The sequence below is a fragment of the Emys orbicularis genome, chromosome 7 (assembly GCF_028017835.1).
Source record: "Emys orbicularis isolate rEmyOrb1 chromosome 7, rEmyOrb1.hap1, whole genome shotgun sequence".
NCBI classification, from domain to species: domain Eukaryota; kingdom Metazoa; phylum Chordata; order Testudines; family Emydidae; genus Emys; species Emys orbicularis.
Genome location: NC_088689.1, coordinates 77935580 through 77947500, shown reverse-complemented (window position 1 = coordinate 77947500; position 11921 = coordinate 77935580). Strand labels below are relative to the sequence as shown.

The 11921-nt window shown below is 51.0% G+C and overlaps 1 protein-coding gene across 1 annotated transcript in view; it reads left to right on the top strand.

The window, feature by feature from the left end:
• The window catches only part of FANCD2 (FA complementation group D2), a 183633-nt gene that overhangs the window by 104293 nt on the left and 67419 nt on the right, over positions 1–11921 (top strand). The window contains exons 34-35 of the mRNA XM_065408219.1: positions 1–46; positions 2066–2188. The exon at positions 1–46 is cut by the window's left edge and continues 54 nt beyond it. Coding sequence (XP_065264291.1) covers positions 1–46; positions 2066–2188 — 169 coding nt within the window. The remainder of the gene's footprint in view (positions 47–2065; positions 2189–11921) is intronic.

The window sequence follows — 11921 nt, the reverse complement described above, 5'->3', positions numbered from 1 at the left end:
GAGAGAAGGGTAGCCAGTTCAGTGATGCGCTGCACACTTTGCTCTGGTAAGCATTCTTTGCTTCTGTGCAGTAACTTGGTTTCTGAGAGCAAACTCTCTTCATAAACAGTTTTACTCTCAGTGTCTGTTCAGGTATTCTGGCTAGATCAAGCCAAGGGGTTCTTTTAGAGCGGGGTGGGCAAACTACAGCCCGCGGGCTGGATCCGGTCCATCAGGGCTTTGGATCCAGCCTGCAGGATTGCCACCCCCGTGGCGCTGCGGGCCCCGTGCCACTCCCAGAAGCGGTCGGCACCAGGTCCCTGCGGCCCCGGGGCGGGAGGGTGGGCAGACGACTTGTGTGCTGCCCTCGCCTGCAGGCACCGCCTCCAACAGCTCCCATTGGCTGGGAACGGGGAACCGCGGCCAATATGAGCTTCGGGGGAGGTACCCGTAGGCGAGGGCAGCGCGCAGAGCCCTCTGCCCTCCCCCTCCCCCAGGGGCTGCAGGGACATGGTGCCGGCTGCTTCTGGGAACGGCGCTGCCCAGGCTCTGGTGTGCGCCGCTGCCACCCTGGAGCCGCTCCAGGTAAGCGGCGCTGGGCTGGAGCCCGCACCCCAACCCCCTCCTGCACCCCGCACCCCAATCCCCTGCTCTGAGCCCCCTGCTGCACGCTGCCTGCACCCCAACCCTCTGCCGCACCCCGCACACTTCCTGCACCCCAACCCCCTGCCCTGAGCCCCCTGCTGCACCTCGCACCCCTCCTGCACCCCAACCCCCTGCCCTGAGCCCCCTCCTGCACTCTACACTCCTTCTGCATCCCAATCCCCTTCCCTGAGCCCCTTCATACACCCTGCACTCCCTCCTGCACCCCATCCCCCTGCTCCAGCCCTACATTCATGGTCCTGCATGCAATTTCCCCACCCAGATGTGACCCTCAGGCTGCAAAGTTTGCCCACCCCTGTTTTAGTGCGCAATGTGCTGAAATGCTTTTCCAGGAAGCCTCGTCAGGCCTGAGGGGACAGGAAAGAATATAAACAGTTCTTGAAAAACAGATTGGAACAGTTTTCATAACCTGTTTTCCCCCCCTAAGACAAATAAGATAGGAAGCAAACAATAATCCTACAGCATGTGCAAACTGTGTCTGGAGACTGATGTTTGTGCAACTGCTTATTGGAAAATGCAGTTTCAAAAGCAGCCATTTTAAAATCTTTTACTTTCAAAAGGATGTTAATCAATATCATCAAAACTTTCTCAAGGTGTCTCTGAAACTGGACCTACAAATCTGAAAGTATAAAGAATTTTATTTTTAGTTAGTAGGGGATCAAAAGCAGCCTTATATTGATGCCACGGTTGAAACCTTAACTATGGAGAGGCATCCACCTCTCTGCATTAAACCATACACCTGCAGAACCAGGCTTAGAACTCTGTACCTATAGTTCCAGAAACACAGGCCTCTACCACTTGAGTTAAAGGAAGAACTCTGTTAGACCCCCAAGCCTTATGTTTTTTCTACACTGAATTTGTCAGTACAGTCCAACACACATACACATGCATGTGTGTGTGAGCATGTGCATGTGTATATATGCATTCTGCAGTGTAAATGGGCTGTAGTGTAGTGTCTGATTCTGCTTCTATTAAAGACAATGGTAAAAAGCTCTAATTGAGATCAGCGGGAGCAGGACTGACCCAAAACTAACCACAACAAATAGTTGTTAATATTTTTGCTTAATTGCAACCTATTTCTTCAGGTGTAGCTGCCATGTCAGTTTAAGGAGTTCTAACTCTCTGGAAGGTGGTGGCAGGGGAGACTATAACTAGCCGTTGAAGAGCTAGGGAGAAAGGTACAGGTTCAAATCAATGATTTTCAATGACATGTAACTTAGGGACAGTTTGATGAATTTTCCTCAGACTTTACAGGAACATTCTCCTCTGCAATCAGAATAAATCTTGCAATCTTCAGGCCCAACCAGTTTTCTACGCCAAAGTTACAAGGTAGAGGGAGATCAGGAATGGGCTTTGTAATGGAAGCTACTGTCCTGCCCCTGCATAACATGTACTGACTTGCTATCCTGATGTTTGGGTTCAGTGTATATATGGAGCACACAGACAACATCTTGAAAGCTGTGGAAGACATCTCCAGTGTTGGGGTCCCAGAGCTGATTAATTCTGCTAATGATGGATATTCTTCTACTTACCCCACGCTGACCAGGTAATAACATCAACAAAGACCTTGAATCTCATGTGCTCCACAATAGCAATCACTGGCTTCCAACATTCAGATATCTTATTGTCTGATCTGTCTTGTTTTATGTTAAAGTTTCACGCTAGTAATGTTGATACATCTGGGAACTGCTAGGCATTTTCTTAGCAGTTCACATTAAATCTGTACAAAGTCAGCTTTAGCCAGTGACAAAATTCCACCATGCTTCGGAGCAGGGTTGTTTATTATTCCTGAACCAATGCTAATAGATGAACATACAGCAGTCAATCATTGGGTGCTGATGGCCAGTCTGGAAGGTTGTGGTGGTGTACGGTTGTGATGGTTCTCAGGGTGCCTAAGGCTGAGTCACCTTGTTACCTTCTGCCTCCAGTGAGAGGGAGACTTGCTTGTGCTTCACTGGGAGTCAGCTCCCTGATGTCTCCAGTCTGTCAGCCTCCTAGACAATCGCCTCTGGGCTATGCCAGCCCCTGCTTTGCCTTGCAGGTAACAATAGATGCACCCCCAGTCCCCGAGCCTCTTTGATGAGTTTCCCTGTTACGATCAGCCCTTTATCGACTGAACATTCACAGAAATACCAGGTCTGTTGTCCCCAAGGGAACTGTGTACACACCAGTTTGAATGGTTCAACTCAGGATCAGCTCCTTATACAAAACCACAGCACTGAGGTATATTTAAACAATCATAAGTTTATTATCCAAGAGCATACTTCCAGTATAGATACATAACTCCTGAGATTGTAGTGGTATATAATTTTACAATGCTACTCACAACTGTGTGACACTGGCTTTCCTTTGATACCTTACATGACATTTTTTGATGAACCAGGATATACATACCAGAATCAGGATATACTTGTAACCAGTGCCATCCCAACATCAAGGGAAGGGATTCTACTCCACATATTTCTTGGTCCCCCAAAAGAATGGGGGATGGAGACCAATTCTTGATCTACACCAACTAAATGTATTCATCTGAAAATCAAAATTCTGCATCGTGACATTGACATCAATAATCCCCTCTCCAGAATAGGGCACATAGTTTGTGGCTCTTGACATGTAAGATGCTTATGTTCACGTAGACATTTATCTATCGCACAGAAGATTCCTCATTGGGCAAGACCACTAACAACTCACAGTCCTCCCATTCGGACTAGCTACAGCACCCAGGGTCTTTACAAAAGTCCTTTCAGTGGTGGTGGCTTGGATGAAAAGAAATGGCTTACTGTCTTTCCATATGACAACGACTGGCTCCTGACAGGCAGATCCAGCAGAGAAGTCCAGTCAGTGACCCTATTCCTATTCTGTCTACTATCTTCCCAGGGAAACTGTCAACAACGAGAAGTCCACTTTGACCCCCACGAGGTCCATAGACTTCATAGGAGCAACCCTTCATTCCACTACAGCAAGAGCCTATCTTTCCATGAAGAGATTGCATGCCATGAGTGACCTTGGACTACTGTCAGGATCTGTCTTTCCCTCCTAAGGCACATGGCCTCATGCACCTACATATCACCATTTGCCAGGCTTTATCGCTATTGCCTGTGAACCTGGCTTCAGTCTGTCTACTCACCAGACAAAGACAACCATCAATGCCAGAGTAACAATTCCAGCCATTGTTATGGCCTCTCTCTTTTGGTGGACATACACAGAGGAAGTTTGGGTGGGACTTCCTTTTCTCCCACCAATATCCAAGTTGACTGTCATCACAGATTCTTCCCCTTACGCTGAGGAGCCCTTTTCAACAATCACACTGCATAATGCACCTGGACCCCTCAGGAGGCCAGCTTGCACATCAACTTACTGGAATTAAGGTCAGTCTATAGGGTCTGCAAACATTTTCCTTCTGCTCATCTGATCCCAACACATCCAGGTAATGTCAAACATTATGTCGACTGTCTTCCACATAAACAAGCACATGAGGAAAAGATCCCTCTCCCTGTGTGTAGAGACAATGGACCTCTGGAACTGGCATATCAGAAATCACCTAAGCCTATCTGCAGTATACCTGCCAGGTGCACAGAACTCCCTAGCAGACAGTCTCAGCAGATATTTTTCAACGGACCATGAATGGGAGATTCATGATTCCTTTCTGAGCTAGATCTTCCCCAATGGGGAGCACCATCTTGGGCTCTCTTTGCCTCGCAGGTGAACAAGAAGTTCCCCTGTAGTGCTCCAGAAAAGCTCTAGGCTGCAACTCAAAGGCCGATGCTCTGCTGATATCCTGGATGAACCACCTCACATATGCCTTCCTTCTCATCCCACTAATACCACAAGTCCTGCAAATGATCCATCACAACAGGGCTCCAGTCATCCTTATTTCGCCCAACAGGCCGAAACAGTCCTGGTTCTTGGGCCTCTTGACAATTTCAACCTGTCTGCCCATTGACTTCCGACTGTTTCCGGTTCTGCTGACACAATACAACAGTATGATCGGTACCCCAGTCTAGGACCTCTGCAACTCAGGGCATGGTATTTGTATGGGCATAGACATAGAGCAATATGTTCAGTGGCAGTTCAATCCATTCTCAAACAAAGCAGGAAGGATTCTATCTGACCAAATGGAAGCATTTCTCCTCTTGGTCACAACAATGCCAGTTATCTCCAGAGACCGCTGGGATTCCTGTTATTCTAAAACACCTACTTACCCTTAAGACATCAGGCCTCTCTACTAGTTCCCTAAGGCTCCATCTTGCAGCAATCAGTGCCTTTCATCCTCCAGTTGAGGACCATGCTATCTTTACTTATCCTATGACAATTAGATTCCTGAGAGACTAATCAGAACTTTCACACTAGTGGTGAAACCAACACCACAATGGGATTTCAATCTCATCCTTTCAGTTCTCAGCAAACCTCCCTTAGAACCATTAGCTATGTCCCATCTCTCTATGAAAGTTGCCTTCCTAGTCTCCATCACATCAGCTAAAGGGGTGAGAGAGCTGGGGGGCATTCATGGCAGATCTGCCATATACCATCTTTCATAAAGAGAAGGTCTCTCTTTGCTTCCACCCAAAATTCATCCCTAAAGTAATTTCGGAGTTTCACATGAATCAAATCATCCACTTACTGTTATTTTTCTTCACTCTGTAGACTTCCGACAGGGAGTGGCATTTTATTTACAGAGAACAAAAGCAATTAGAAAAATACCTAGATTTTTTTATCACCATAGAAGAGTGATCAAGGGGTCACGCTCTTTCTGCACAGAGGCTCTCTAAGTGGATCTTGGGCTGCATCATCCTTTGTTACCAACTAGCTCACACTCTACCCCCCCCCCCGGGTGAGCACCCATTCCAAAAGAGTGCAAGCAACCTCTGCAGCATTTCTGAAAGACATACCCTTACTAGATATATAGGGTGGCTACCTGGAGCTCCATACACACCTTTAGAAGACAGTATGCATTGGTCCAGACTTCTACTGCAAATACAGCTGTGCAGTCATCAGTACTACAAATGTCCATACCATCTGCATCCTCTCACCCATCTCATTTGACTACTGCTTACTAATCTCCCAAAGATGGAATAGGGACCAGCCCTCGAAGAAGAAATGGAGGTTACTTTCCTGTAACTGGAGGTTCTTTGACATATGTGTGGTCCCTATCTGTGATCTACTATTCACTCTCAGCCCCTCTGCTGCCGATTGTGACCAAATACATGGTAAGAAAAGGAAGTGGAGAAGCATCGGTCTTCAGCTCCCCTTAATGCCCTCGGTTTGGAGCAACAGGAGAACAACTGCACATGTGTAGTCCAATGGACACTGCTTACTAAAAGTCTCTGGACTCAGGCGCATGGAGTGCATGCATACATGTGGAATACAGATAGGGACCACATATCTTGAAAAACCTCCAGTTACAGGTAAGTTACCTTCATTCTCCTTCTGCTGCCTTGTACTGTTAAACTGAGAGGTGCTGATCACTGGATGTATCACAGACCTCCTTGAACATGATGATTGTGAACTAGTCCTTGATGCTTTTGAACTCATGCTTCAGTTAACATAACTAAAAATAAGTTATTCATGAGCTCTCACTGAAGACAAAAGGAGGTTTAGACTGAGTGGCTGGAAATCGGCTACAATTTGAGAGTTATGGGTGGCAGTTTTATTTTGGGGGGAATGTAATCACAGTATTTGCTGGGGGGAGGGAGAACTAGACATGATTAATAGATTCTTAGTTTCCAAAGCCAGAAGGAAACATTGTGAGCATCTAGTCTGACTTCCTGTAATAACGTAGGCTGCAGGACTGCCCCACAATAATTCCTAGAGCAGATCTTTTAGAAAAAAATCCCATCTTGAGTTAAAAATTGTCAGTGATGGAGAATCCACCATGACCCTTGGTAAATTGTTCCAATGGTTATTTACCTTCACTGTCAAAAGTGTACACCTTATTTCCAATCTGAATTTGTCTAGCTTCAACATCCAGCTATTTGGTCGTATTATACCTTTCTCTGCTACTGTGAAGGCTTCCTAGTAAGGGAGGGGTAATTAGGGAATGGAGGAGGGGGGAAGGAGGGTTTGGGATTGCAGCGAAGGGGAAAGGGATGAATGGTAGGAGAGGCAAGATAGGTTGGGGACTCAGTTGAGGTAGGCATGGCACCACACAGCTCTCCCAGTGGACCCTAGCCCCCAGCTCTGCCTGTGCATTCCAACCACCCAGCACCCCAAGCTTCCTGTACCCTGTAGCCCTGCCAGTATACCCAACTCCTCTACATCCCCCAGCTGTGCCAGTGGACCCCAACATTCCTAACCATCAGCTCTATCAGTGCATCCCCACATCCTGCACCTCAACCACCCTAAAGCCCCAGATCTATCAGTATACCCCAATCACTCTGCACCCCAATTTTCTGCATGCCACAGCTCTGCCAGTACACCCCAACCCCTGCACACCACAGCTCTGCCAGTGAATCCCTACCATGAACCTATTTTCTCTGCACCCCAACTTTTCCAGTTCACAGTGATCTCACTGCATTTTCCAACTCTGCCAGTGCACCCCAACCACCCTGCAGCTCCAACCCTGCCAGTGAATCCCAACAACCCTGCACCTCAACTCCATGCACTCCATAGCTCTGCCAATGCATCTCAACCACTCTGCACTGCAACCCCTCTGCACCCCCAGCTCTGCCAGTGCATCCCAACCCCCCACACTCCCCAAAATGTTGGGAAGTAGAAATTGACATGTGAATGCTTCCTGGGAGGGGAGAGATAATTAGGGGGCATAGGAGTGAGTTTGTGGCTGCAAGAAGGGAGGGGAAATAAATTGGGATGAGTGGTAGGGGAGGGGAGAGAGGTTGGGTACTCAGGTGAGGGAGGCTTGGATGTTAGAGGGAATGGAGGGGTGGGGTCTGGGGGGTGAGTGACAGGGGACCTGGGGAAGAATTGTCAGCCCCACACTCTCGCCTCTCGTGTTTGCCCAGTTCTAGAGGATTCTTGCTTCTTTAGACCCCGCTCCTTGCTCCTCTAATATGATCTGGGATATGGTGGGTACTTTTGCCTCTGGGGGTGTGAGCCCTTGTCGCTGCCCCCTGTGTGTGTGCCAAGGTCTGGGGGGACCTATGCCCATCTGCAGGGATTGGAACCTTTCTCCCCAGCCTTGTGTGAGCCAGGATCTCTGGAAGTCCTGCCCCTTTGAGTGGGGCGCTGAGAACCAGTAGACTGCATACCTCTCACAGGTTCTAAAGCAGTGGTTTTCAAACTGCGGGTCGTGATCCAGTACTGGGTCGTGGAATGTAAGGCACTGGGTTGTGGCGGCTCTGGTCAGCACCACCAACCGGGCTGTTAAAGTCCCTTTGGCAGTGTTGCCTGGCGAAGGCAGGCTAGTCCCTACCTGTTCTGACACCACGCTGCGTCCTGGAAGTGGCCAGCAGCAGGTTTGGCTCCTAGGCCAGGGCGTTGGGGTGGGCGGTGCTTGCGGGTGAAAGCTAGGTGGAGCTGCTTGCGCACCTCTGCCTAGGAGCTGGACCTGCTGCTGGCTGCTTCCAGGGCGCAGCGCGGTTCACGGTGCCAGGACAGGTAGGAAGCCTGCCTTAGCACCCCTGCTGCACTGCTGACTGGGAGCTGCCTGAGGTAAGCCTGCGCCCCAATCCCCTGCCCCAGCCCTGAGCCCCCCAAAACCCAGAGCCCCTTCCTGCACCCAAACCCCTCATCCCTGGCCCCACCCCAGACCCTGCATCCCCATCCCAGAGTCCTGACCCCCTCCCGCACTCCAACCCCCTGCCTCAGCCCTGAGCCCCCCCACACCCTGAGCCCCCTCCTGCACCCCAAAGCCCTCACCCCTGCACTCCAACCCTCTGCCCCAGCCCTGAGCCCCTCCCACACCCCAAACCTCTCATCCCCAGCTCCGTTGGGCATCAACAATTTTCTTCAACTGGGTCTCCAGAAAAAAAGTTTGAAAACCACCCTTCTAAAGCACTCAGGAGGGGTTGGGAATACCCAGGGAGATAAATGGAACAGTTCACACATCTCAGAGCTATTGTTCCAGGCTCTATCATCTCCATGGGCTGAGAACATCACATTGAGATGAATGTGTCACTTTACCCCCCCTGAGCCTCTTAAACTGCAGATGCGTGTGTAGAGGCCCCCTTTCCCTCCTTTGACCCTCTATCCTTCATGTTTAAAGGACAATGCTTCCAAGTGCTCTAAAATCCACATGCGTGCACAGATTTTCTTCAAATTTGCTATGACTTGTGGGAGTGCAGAGTAGGGTGAGTGACTGCGAGGCAGTCGCAGCTCTCTCTCTGTCTGTCAAGGAGGGAGGACACGTCCCCTAGCTACAATGCCTCTGGAGCGACTCAATTCAGGGTGGAATTAGCCGACAGTTAGTAGGCCCAATCCTGCAGTCCAGGCCTGGCAGCAATTGAGTCTGAGAGACCTGACCCTCAGACAGGGCAGGACAGCCAGCAATTAAGGGCTTTGGTCTGCAGTCAGGCAGAGCAGCAGTGAGTCTAGGGGGACTCAGGCCCTTGAGCAGGGCGGGGCACCAACAGTTAAGGGGCTCTGACCTTGAGTCAGGGCAGAACAACACAGCAGTCTAGGGGGATCAGTTCTCTGGCAGGGCAGATAGCAAAACCGTCCAGCGTCCTAGCTCGGGTGGACGACAGACCAATGCAGGCCTCTTGGCTTAAAGGTCGGGAGGCTGCCACCCCCAGAGGTGCGGTGGCAGGGGGTAGGGAGACGCAGGCCCACCCAACTCCACTGCGTCCCAGCCCAGGGCCCTAACAGTGGCTGAGTAGTCCGCCACTGGATCAGCAGGGAATCCAGGCGTAACACGCTGGCCAGCTTGCAGTCAGTAACACAGCTGAACCCTATTCGGCTTCCTTGGGCTCCTTCCCATTCGGGGGTATCTGGGTTCCAGTGTCATTATTTGTCTCACCAGCGTAAATGACTAGAGGCAGCCCCAACAGCTCCTTGGTGTCTCTGGTGCCTGCCAGCTCCAGCAGTCCCTCTGGGTCTCTGGCACTGTAGCGGCTTCGGTGGGGTCCAAGCTCCAGCTGTGGGTGGGAGATGTCCTGCTTCTCCAGCAGCTCTTCTCCAACTGAGCTGGAGGGCCCGCCTTTTATATTTCCAGTTCCTGTCCTGCCCCTCTGCTTCCGGCTAGGTAGTCGCGGGTGTCCCGGCTCTGCCCACCAGGGGGCGGTTTTGGCTCTCTCCCTGTCCGTCGAGGAGGAAAACCACACTCCCTCGCTACATTTCCTCCCTCTAGTCCAGCCCCCACTCTCTGGGGCTGGTATGGTCCCCCTTCCCCAACTGGGAGAGACCATCAGTGCTTGCATTCTCCTTACCTGCCCTACGTTGCATGGTAAATGCAAACAGTTGAAGGGCAAGATACCACCTCGTTAGCCTCGCATTGGTGTCTTTCATTGTCTGGAGCCACTTGAGGGGGGCATGATCCATGACCACAAAGGAGGAGTCACCCAGGAGGTAATATTGAAGGGCCTCCACAGCCCATTTAACTGCTGGGGCCTCCTTCTTGATGGTCAAATAGTTATGTTCCCGGGGGAAGAGCTTTCGACTAATGTAAAGGATGGGATGTTCCTCTCCGTTGAGGGTCTGGGAGAGGACAGCCCCAAGTCGTCTGGACCACAAAACTACAAGAGAAATCAGAGCTATAAAGCACTGGTTTGTGGCAGAGATGGTCCTTTAGTGTCTAAAATGCTTCGGCACACTTGGGAGACCTGTGGATGCAGTGCGGCTGGTCCTTTGTTAAGAGTTGTGTCAGGGGATCGGCAATCGAGGGAAAGTTGGGAATGAAGCAGTGATAGTAGCCCACCAGCCCCAGGAATTGCTTCACTTGTTTCTTTGTGGTTAGGGCAGGGTGTTCTTGAATGGTCTGGACCTTCCCGACTAGGGGGCACACCTTCCCTCATCCCAGGACGTACCCCAAGTAGGTGGTCTGCTGGTAGCCGATTCAGCATTTCTTGGGGTTAGCCATCAGCCCTGTGGCTCGGAGGGGTCGTAGGACTGCCACCACCTGGCTCAGGTGCTCCTCCCACTGATGGCTGTAGATCATGACGTCCTTCAGGTAGGCCGCAGCACACTCAAGTTGTGACTGGTTGATCCCTCAACCGCTGGAAGGTTGCAGGGGCCCCATGGAGTCCAAAAGACGTGGGTAAACTGGTAGAGCCCGCTGGGGATAGCGAAAGCTGTCTCTTAGAATCATAGAATGTGAGGGTTGGAAGGAACCTCAGGAGGTCATCTAGTCCAACCCCCTGCTCAAAGCAGGACCAATCCCCAGACAGATTTTTGCCCCAGATCCCTAAATGGCCCCCTCAAGGATTGAACTCACAACCCTGGGTTTAGCAGGCCAGTGCTCAAACCACTGAGCTATCCCTCCCCCACTTCCTTTGAGCTTGGGTCCAGCGGGATCTGCCAGTACCCCTTCGTCAAGTCCAGGGTAGTGACACAGCGTGCTTCACCCAAATGGCAAGGAGTTTATCTACCTGGGGCATTGGGCATGCGTCGAATTTAGAAATGGTATTAACTCTCCGGAAATCAGTACAGAATCACCAGGTCCAATCTGGCTTAGGGACAAGCACAGTGCGGTTGCGCCATTCACTTTGCAACTGTTCTATGACCCCCTAGCTTCAGCATCACCTGCACCTCTTGTACCACCGCGTCCCACAGGCGGTGTGGGAGAGGTTGGGTGGTTTCACAAACTACCTCTCTGGGAGGGTGAGTTGGGGGTGTCCAGATGACGTGCTGGGCCAGCAGGGTCTGCCCCGGTACTGCTGTGACTGTCTGGGTGAAGGCCTCCAACAGATATCTTGCTTGCTTTTGCTGCTCAGGGGTGAGGTTTCTCCGAGGAGGGGTTCCCCCGTTCCGCCAGAGTGGGGATCTGGGGCCCTAGGTCCAGATATGGGGTTATTAGCAGACCCTCCTGCTCATGCCAGGCCTTCAAGAGGTTTCCATGATAGATCTGGTGCTTTTTCCGTCACTCCGGCTGGTGGACCTCATAAGTAACAGGGCCAACTTGGCAGATGATTTCGTAGGGGCCTTGCCACCAGGCTAGCAGTTTGGACTCCTCGGAGAGGAGCAACACAAGGACCCAGTCCCTGGGTTCAAAGGTCCGTGCTTGGGCTCCCTGGTTGTAGGTTTGGCCTTGGGCAGCCTGCAGATTTTCCTTTGTTAGGTCCCTAGCTCATGTCAGGTTCTCGTGCAGTCACAGGATGTATTGAAGGAGCTCCTGGGTCGGGGATGGGATGTGCTCCCAGGTCCCCCGCCTCAGGTCTAGCAGCCCC